The 10,031-nt window shown below is 35.5% G+C and overlaps 1 protein-coding gene across 2 annotated transcripts; it reads left to right on the plus strand.

Annotated features, from left to right (window-relative positions):
• The first annotated feature begins 10 nt into the window (after nt 1–10).
• Nucleotides 11–2,256, plus strand: LOC115984113 (nicotinamidase 3-like). 2 transcript variants are annotated; one of them, XM_031107021.1, is made up of 2 exons: nt 11–480; nt 2,092–2,256. In XM_031107021.1, the coding sequence occupies exons 1-2, from the start codon at nt 184–186 to the stop codon at nt 2,236–2,238; spliced, it is 444 nt and encodes a 147-aa protein (XP_030962881.1). In that variant the 5' UTR covers nt 11–183; the 3' UTR covers nt 2,239–2,256. The 2 variants fall into 2 exon arrangements, with proteins under 2 accessions (XP_030962881.1, XP_030962882.1); XM_031107022.1 differs by lacking the exon at nt 2,092–2,256 and adding an exon at nt 904–1,201.
• The last annotated feature ends 7,775 nt before the right edge of the window (nt 2,257–10,031 follow it).

Consider the following 10,031-nt stretch of genomic DNA (forward strand, 5'->3'; position numbering starts at 1 on the left):
CTTCGTTTTTCTCAAAAGGAGATTGAGGACCTACCAACTAAATTGGAGATCCTCAAAAATAAACAAAAACAGCTTATACGATCTATAAAAAGAAAATCAATATTAGAGAAGGAACGCTTGACTCAAGACATGGAATCAAGGTTGATGCCTGCAGGGATGGGTTTGCTGTGATAGAAAAGTTGGATGAGGAAGAACACGTACAGCGCGTTCAGGAACACGCGCCTAGAGGAGCAGCTGCGCGAGATGGGTGTGGAGGAGGTGATCGTCACGGGTGTCATGACTAACCTCTGCTGCGAGACGACGGCGCGTGAGGCTTTCATCAGGGGGTTTAGGGTCTTCTCCTCCACCGACGCGCTTGCCACGTCGGATTTGGAGCTGCACGAGGCCACGCTCAAGAACTTGGCATATGGCTTCGCTTACTTTGTTGATTGCAAAAGGCTTCGAGAGGGGCTCTTTGGGAATCAACGAAAGAAGATTGAGGTACATCAACGAGTGCATATGTAGGTTGCGTTTGGATTGGGCGTTTTTTGCCCAATCCGCGTTTGCGTTTTTCTATTTTTTTTTTTTTTTTTTTTTTTTTTCACGCGATTTTCCCACAAGCGGCTACTGTTCATGCACTGTTCAATGAACAGTAGCCGCAAACTTTAACTTTTCAAATTTTTTTGGACCAATCACAGCACATCGTGTACTGTTCACGGACCCACAAATTTCACTTTTCAGCAACTTTTTCATTAAAAATGGGTCCCACGATACTATTCACACATTTAAAAATTATTTCGCTACAGTGTTTTTCAGTTTTCAGTTTCAGTTTTCAGTTTTCAGCGGTATCACAGCACATAGTGTTTGTGAAAATGTCTGAATAAGTTTTTATTTTCTAATTTATGTATTTTTGTTCTTTGTTAGATAGCCCTTGTATAGTTGCGAAAAGATGAAAGAAAATAATTGAAGGCTTCGATCTTGATTAGTTCAATAGTGGCTGGGATTAATTATGTTTTCCTAGAAAGGTATGAATTAGATCCATGATATCAAGCAAGAGTGAGGGACTAAAAAACAAAAGTTTTCTCCTTGTTTTGGAAAACTTGAGGGTCCATTTGATAAGAGAGTTTGATTTTCAATAATGTTTGATGAGAGATTTCCATAACGTTATTGTTTTGTGAAAATTAGTCTGGGTAAAAAAGTGTGTGAAAATATGGTTAATATTGTTTAAATACTGAAACATATTGTTTAAACAATACTAACAAACACCCTAATACTTTAAAATTTTATGACATAAAAATGGCACACAACTTGTGCTACAATAGAGCCAGAGCAATCACCTTCAGAAACACAAAATTGATAGTTGGAACTTTCTGATGTACAATCTTACCTTTTTCTGTTTAAGGAATCATTAAGGCCCCTAATATTCAATATAATGGAATTCATATGGAATCTGTACCAACATTCTCTCCCTCTTCTAGAGTTTTACCTCTCCTTGTACTAGAAGTGTCTCCTTGTGTTCGCTTTTCTTATTTTCCTTTTGATTATAACCCCTTGCTCCATTGCAGCTTCAATGGACTGTTGTGTTACTTGTGTAGTACATTGTCCATCAGTGTGTTCATGATCCTCTAACTTAGGAATGATCGATGAAGGCTCACCAAGTTCCCAAATGCCCACTGCAATATCACAGTCACCATCTACGTATATCATCTAGTTATGCTCAATAAACTGCAATAGTTTAATCAAAGAATATGAACATGATTCCACCCCTTCAATAGGAAAAGGTATAATATAAATTGGATACATACATCCACCCTCTCATAACACGTACCTTTTATAAAAAAAAAAAAAAAAGGTTAAAACAAATAAACATTGAAGGTTTTTTTTATTTTTTTGGATAATCAATAAACATTGAACGTTAGTATGACAACATAATTGATCTTTCAGTGTAGTCACCAAAAATTAAGCCAGAAAAATTAAAAATAGCAAATCTTATCACCAAAGAACATAATTATAATTTTTATTTATCCTCTTCCTTTAGCTGTTGTCTTGACTTTGCAGTTTGCAGGCCTATATTGTTCATTACCTTGGTTTTAATTTCCGGTTGTTTAGCAGGTGTTACTTTCACTTAGCGGAAGGCGTGGAAAGGTGGAATTGAGAAGAGTGAATAGAAAGGAGGTTGAAAAGCGATTAAAAAAAATACGCTTCACTTCAGAATACATATTAGCTTTTTTAATGAAGATGAGAAAAAGGAATTTGTGAGGTTTGAAGCAGTAGTAGGTGATTTGATTGGAAAGATAATGTCTAGAGCTGAGTTTAGGAATATGGAAGATATTCTAGAAAATTCATATTCAGACGAGATATTCATATTGCTCTTGAAGTATGTTAAGGTTTGTGAGAAAGATTTGCAAATGACGGTTAAGCAATATACAAATACTGCATCTGTCAAGGACTACATTTACGAGTTGCAGAATGCCAAGCTTGATGTAAGAGATTCAGGAATGACTTTTTGGGATTTGGAGTCTGAAGATGTAAAGGTGGGGGACTACATGGTCTCTCGAAACTTTGAACTAATTCTAAAGAGCTTATTTCAAAAATTCGGGGATTTTAGCGCTGACTCCACTTTAAATCCAAGGACAAAGACGCGTTTCATCAACATCTTTGGTGGAGTTGCAGAGAGGTCACTACGGAATTACTTTTCAATTGGTGGAAGAACTTTAAGCTTGTGCAGCACACTGGATTCAATATTCAGTTTGCCTTGGATAAGTTGTATAAACTTGCACAATCGTGGTTTTGTCTTCATCGTGAATTTCTAACTAATGAGACCCTTCTCAGTTATCATGTCCAGATTCGTGATCTAACAACTAAGTTTGAGGAACTCAAAGTCAAACAGAAGCAATGTGTAGCATCTACAAAAAGAGAATCACTACCGGAGGCGGAGATGGAGCGCTGGATTGCTGACATTGAGCTGATTTCGAAAACACCAAGGACATGTTTTCTGTGATATCAAAGCTGGATGAGTGGAGTGTGATAGTGTTACTGAGTTCATTTATGTAGTCTCCGGGCTTCTTCCTGGGAATTTATTTAGGCCTTTGCTCATGGTCCTTTCTTTTGATCTTGTGACGTTGTTCTTGCTTTTCTTTCCCCGAGCTAAATTGTTATGAGAACTATTTGCAGTTAAATACTTCATGTATTTATTCATCAATGGGTAGAATTTGAGACAAATTATCATATGGTTCTTGTTAATTTTTTCCTTCAAAAAATTTATGGGCTTTCGCTGTCCTTTGGGATCTTTTTCTCAAAATTCCTTTCTTCTATTTGATCTAGTGAAGTACACGGCTTCTATTTTATTAGAAGCTTCCCTTATCACAGCAACATACATGTTATATTTATATAGTGCCACTGCCAAGGACAATGACACGTTTCCATAACATATTCTGTGGAGTTGCACACAACATGTGCAATGCAGAGGTCATTCCAAATTTACTTTTCAATTGGTGGAAGAACTTTAAGATTTTGCAGCATGGCGGGTTCGATCTTCAGTTTGCTTTTGATCATTTGTATGGACTCGCACCATCGTGCATTCGTCTTTAGCATGAATTTAGAAAAGATAAAACCCTTTACAATTATCAGCTCAAGATTCATAATCTAATGACTGACTCGGAGGAACACGTACAAAATTAAACCCAAGCATGTGGCATCTACATAAAAATAAAAATAATAATAAAATAAACCTCAGAGGGAATGCTTTTTTTTTTCTTTTTTTTCTTTTTGTATAGGACCAGAAGGAATGCTTGTTTGTTGACATTGAGCTGATTTCAAACACACCAAGGACATTTTTTCTGTGCTATCGAAGTTGGATGCGTTGAGTGTGATAGTGTTAGCGAGTTTGTTTATGTAGTCTCCAGCTTTCTTCTTGAGAGTCTGACTTTGTTTGTGCCTTCGTGGTCCTTTTGATCTGATGTTGTTGATCTTGCTTCTCTTACTTTGTTATGAGAACTATATGCGGTTAACTAAAAAGACCTATTATTTCAAGCAAATATATGAATGTCAAGGAAATCTATTTTGCAAATCTATGACCCACATGACACCAAAACTATCACTGATCATCGATCTAGGATAATATAAGAGAGACATAGTCAGTGAGAGTGAGCAATTTTCAGAGGAATGAAAAATGAGGAAAAAAGAAACAGAGGGGAAGAGAGAGGTTATGAAAGGTTGAATACAGAGGGAGAGAAAAAAGAGAGAATAAAATAGTCATTTGCATTGTTGCAAAATTGTTATGCACAATTATGCACCCACTATGTGGGTGGTTTTTGGGCAAAAATATGTAAATTTGACATCTTTTTTTATTATGTACTCACTGATGTGAATACTCCTATGATTCTGTACTTTTTTTTTTTTTTTTTTTATCTTAAAAAAGAACTTTATAAATAATGATAATAATAAAAACTTGAGTATTTTTTTTTTATCTTCCTTTTAGTACAAATAAAAGAATCAAGAAATGAAAAATACCAAAATATACAAGCTAAATAATAAATAATTTTTATCTTTTTTTAAAAAAAGAAAAATCTATCTAGCTTTAGTGCTAACAAAATAAAAACCAGTATTTAAAATTTTGTTAAGAAAGTCATAATCATGATATGTGTGGTGTGGGACGATATTTGTTCAGCTCAAATAATTAAAATTAAAAAAAAATAAAAGAGTTCTGTAAAGACAATTATATCTTATTATGGAACATTATTTTCACTAAAAACATATTATACATATTTATTTAAAAATAAACTTTGTTAAATTTAATATGTATTTTTATAAATAGAGAATATTTACTTAATTTTTTTTAATGAAGTTTATGCAATATAGATTAAAGAAGACATCAATAAAACTTGAAAAATTATGTTACCATTATATATGTGTGTGTATTTATTTATTTTATGGATTGTGTTTGTTGTCTAAAATTTTAGTGGGATATATGACTCTTTTATTGAGAAGTACAGTGTTCTTGAATCTTGAGTTTAAGCATAAACAAACTACACAATTTTAAAAATTTTCATTTCATATTTTGATTTTTTTTTTTTAATTTTTTAATGATAGTATTAAGGCACGTAAGAGCATCCACACCAGCTCGTGTAAATTTATCATCTATTTTACACGAAAAAAGCTACCTTTTCTATTTTACACATCTATTTTTACAAAATACTCACATCAATTCATCTATTATACACTATATTTTATATAAATAATATTTTTATATTCTTTTTTTAATATTATTTTACCTACCCGTTTCTTTTTCCAATACCTCCTTTTCTTTCTTCTTTCTTTCTTTTTCCTTATCACTACTATTTCCTCTTTCTTTTCTTCCTCTTCTTTCTTCTTCTTTCTCTCACAGTCAAAACCCAGAAGTACCAGAGCAAGAACTCCATCAACACCACAGCCATCACAAGCACCATAACGCCTCTCCAATCCACTGATCTCTATCTTTATTCCCATTTCTGAATCAACTCTCCCTCTCGGTCTAATCCACACCATCTTAGTCACAAGCACTAATCCACAGCTCCAATCAAGTAAGCATCGATCTCCACAGCTTCGATCCACAAGCACCAATCTCCTTAGCTCCGATCCACAAGCACCGATCAGTTAGTGTATCTCCCTAGCTTCGATCAGGCTCTGATCAGGCAAGACCTATACCCACGAGCTCCAATCAAGCAAGACCCACGAGCTTTGATCGTTCCAATCAAGCACCGATCGTTCCGATAAGCACCGATCTCTCTTTGTTGTTTGTCCGTTTGGGTTTGTTTGTGTGTGGGTGTGTTTGTGTATCTTTGTGTTTTTTTTTTTTTTTTTTTTTGAGCAAGTGTATCTCTGTATTGATTTGTCTGTGTAGATGTGTTTGGGTTAATTTTCAGTTGATTTTGGGTTAATTTTCAGTAGATGTGTTTGGGTTAATTTTTTGTTGATTTTGGCGCGCTGGGTTGTTGTAATAGTTAGGGAAGAGAAGTAGTTTGATAGAGGAGAGAGAATATAAAATAAAAAAATCGTTTACACGTGAACAGTAACCGTGTATATATGCACGGTTGCTGTTCATTTTGCAAGATATCATGTATATTTAGACATTTTTACAAGAACTGATGTGGAAGGATTTTGGGATAAAATGTGTAAATTGGAGAACTTTTTGTATTTTAGATGAGTATCTACGAGCTAGTGTGGATGCTCTAATGGTTCTATAATGAAATTAACTTCTTTTCTTTTTTTTTTTAGAAACAGTATTTGCATTGGATTAATCAACTTACTGGTAAATCAGTAATTACAAGATTATCAATGTCAAAAGGAACAAACTCCATCCAAACTAAAAGCGAAAATGAAAACTTTGCTCTTTTAATTAAGGCATGTGCTATAGCATTGCCTTGCCTATATGAATGAAAACATATATATATATATATATATATATATATATTGTAAAGTTGTGGTTTGCAACTAGTCTTTGTTGGCTTTAATTCTATACCAAATTTGATTCTAATTTCTTCAATCATTTCCCTGTATTTATGTGGGTTTATTTATAAGGGATGAGTGTGAGAGATTGGTGAAGAATCAAGCTTCAAAGATGGATCAGTGCAGTTCGCGACTAGCTCGCGAGAAGGGTAACCCACGAAAGGCCACGTGTGAAGCACATGACTGGAAGCTGAAGAGTCACGCTAGGCTGTCAAGTTCGCGAGTACTTTGCGAGAAAGGCCATCTCACGAGGTACTTGTGAAACATTCTATTTGGCAAAAATATAAAGTGTTTTACCAAATTCTTTACCCACACTATAAATACCCTCATTACCCATGAAATGTAAGGAGTGTTTTTCAGAGAGAAAACCCTAGTAAAAACACTTGAGAGTTAAAGATTGTTATACCCACAATTATCTACACATTTTCTCTTGGTTTTCCTTTACTCCTGCCTCTCCATCTCTGCATCCTTGAGAGGTTCTTAGTCCAAATACTTACCATACCCAATCTGAGTGTTGAGTCAAGTTTTGGTGCTGTTGATAAGCATTGGAAAGAGCCATTAAATGGTGGATGCAATCGGGCGATATTACAGGATCCGGAAAGCTAGTGAAGACAAGACTTCGAGAAGTCCGTTGATAGCAGGAGTTTGGAGGGTTCAAGTACATTGAGTAGACTAGGCTTGGAAGGTCTTTTGTTATTCATGAATTCCAACTTATTCACTAGTGGATTGATTTCAACTTGGAGGGTCGCGAAGAGATTTTTCGCCGAGTTATTCGGTTTCCTCTTCGATAACACGTCTTGGTTTTATCTTGTATTTGCATCTCTTTTCCCCTACTCTTTCATGCGAAATGTATTGTATCGAATGAAAAAAGTACCATATTGTAGGTACATATTGATCATGTTCATGAATCATATGACACATAAATGTGTATCATATGAATTATATGTTATCGTATTAATCATACATATCGGATGATACATAGACATGTGAGTTTAAACTATATTTTTGTTAAAATTTGTGCTTTGACTTTAGTCAATCAAGGGTTAAGGTTTCAATTTTGAACTTTGACAGACCTTCCATTCCTTGATATACATCTTGAGCTTGATTTTCATCCTTTTACAATAGAAATCCTACTTGGCTTTGTGCAAGGACTTAAGGTAACTAAAATGACGAGCCAAAATTGGTTTTGAAAGATGAATTAGGACCAAGGTACACAGTAGGAGAACATTTTGTAGCGTATTCCCTTTCAAGTTATTGCCAAGTTATTGCTGAACGTAGAAGAAGAGAAAATGGGCTTGCCAAGGGCCTCATAGCTCAATTGGCACATCTTAGTGTTTCCAATGAAGACGCCCAGGGTTCAAATCACACCGCTCCCATTGTACTTATCGAATTTATCAAAGAAAATGGGCTTTGAGCCTTTGACTGGCCCTAATGGACCCTGCATCTAGCAATTCCTTATCTATCTTTTCTATTTTAGTTTGTTGATAGTAACTATACCTATAAGGCTTTTCACAAATGGGTTGAGTGCCATTCTTCAAGGTGATTTAATGCTTATGTCCCCTGGACAGTGGCAACCCCAAAGGAGTGTCAAAGACTTGGCAATATCATCCAATAGCCTGTTAATCTCTTCCAACTGTTGTTTCTAACCCACTTGTACCCATCACAGTAATCTGCAACACAATTGCCTTCCTTGTTAAAGACTTAAGGAACTTATCTCCATCATGCTGAGGGGAATTGGGGAATTTCAGACCTTGTGATAGAACTTGGTTTCCTAGCACTACCGCACATCCTTTTAATGGAGGCAAATTCAATTCAACCATGTATAAATGGCCTTGCATTATGACTTAAACATCAGCACAAGCTCCCTTTGTCATGATCACAACCATATTAGCCAACTTAACTTTAGACCCTTTCTTGGATGTTACTGACAGCCTCAATGCTTCCAAGATTGATAACTCTAGGAAGTTATGAGTGCTACCAATGTCAATGAGGATAATAGCCCACTGGCCTTTAATCTTTTCTAACATTCTCTTGGTAATTGAAGATGGGTTTCCAATTAATGCGTATAATTTGATTTCAATTGCATCCACTGTTACCTCTTGCTCTGCAGTAGTAACTGCGATCTCTATTAGTTATGCATGAATAATTTCCTCAAGGTGAAACCCTTGCAAATGTTTTGAGTGAGTTTGTAGCCCTTCCATTACTTATGTCCAGGCTGCCACTTCTCATCACAATGATAACAGAGCCCTTTCTTCCTTCTTTCATCCATTTGAGCTGGAGGGATCGTGCGGACAAGAAGTTTAGGCTTAAGTTCATCCAATCTTGTACAACCTTAAATGATCCCAAGATGGAAGGCCTACTTGAATCTTGAGAATTTTTGAAAGTTTTCCAACCAGTTAAAACTTAAGAGGTACTCTTGAATTTTTGCTAATCCAAAGCAGCATTAAGATTCAGTGGGTTTAGCATTCTCACAAGAAGTCTAATCTCATCCTTTAATCCAATGGGAAAACAACTTGTGCTTTTCTGACAGCCCCTTAATCCTATTTGATAGTGCTTCAAATTGCCCATTAAAAGCTGGTCTGCCTAAGCCTTGTAAGGGCTTCCATTGGATCATCATAGGCTGTACTTCCAAAGCTTATTTGCAATGCCCTAACAAAGGCCTCCTAAGTCCCAACTAGTGAATAGGCCTTATTCTTTAGCATCTTGAAACCATGCAAGAGCCTCCCTATCCATATGGTAAGACTGTTGTGACTGTTTACTTATAGTGGATTTCTAAAATGATTGGATCCCCAAAATAGTTTTTAAAATTGAAGAGGTTCTTCATTGGTTTTCCATTTCTTTACTAAAATCTTTGTGCTGATTGTATACTACTTTAGATTCAGTATTTGACATTTGTGATGAATATAATAATATTTACTTTATGAGTGGAAAATCTAGTTAAATTGTGCAATAAATTCATTAATTTCATTGCATTAATTGCTTGGGGCCTAAATCAGAGTTTTTCAAGGGGAGTTAGAGCTTTTAGAACATATAGATCTCAAAATAAGATTTTTCACAACAGACACTCAGGCAACCATGCCCTAGGCCTGTCCAGTTTGACACAGGCACCATGGCCTTTTTGGTGTGTTCTTGCTTAGGATGTAGATAACTCAATAGCCATAAGAAGAAATTGGAAAGAATGGTTAAAACAAATAAAACATAGATGATTAGTATAACAAGATAACCGGTCACTTGAGTCTAGTCCCCAACAAGCACAGTTCTATTACTTATTTCATCGTCTTGCTTTACCTTAATATGTTGTCTTTGTAGACCAATTCATTGACATGGCTTAATTTTACCAGGTGTTACTTTTGCTAAGCGGGAAGCGTGGAGATGTGGAGTCGAGAATTGTGGATAGGGACAATGTTGTTGAGAAGATATCAGAAAAAGGCTTGACCTTGAAAGAAAAAATTAACTCTTTTAATGAAGATAAGAAAAGGGAATTCGAAGATGCAGAAGCTGCTATTGAAATTTTGGTTGGAGAGATAATGTCTAAAGCTGACTCTAGGAATACGGATAGTATTCTT

The sequence above is a fragment of the Quercus lobata genome, chromosome 4, assembly GCF_001633185.2.
Source record: "Quercus lobata isolate SW786 chromosome 4, ValleyOak3.0 Primary Assembly, whole genome shotgun sequence".
Taxonomy (NCBI): Eukaryota; Viridiplantae; Streptophyta; class Magnoliopsida; order Fagales; family Fagaceae; genus Quercus; species Quercus lobata.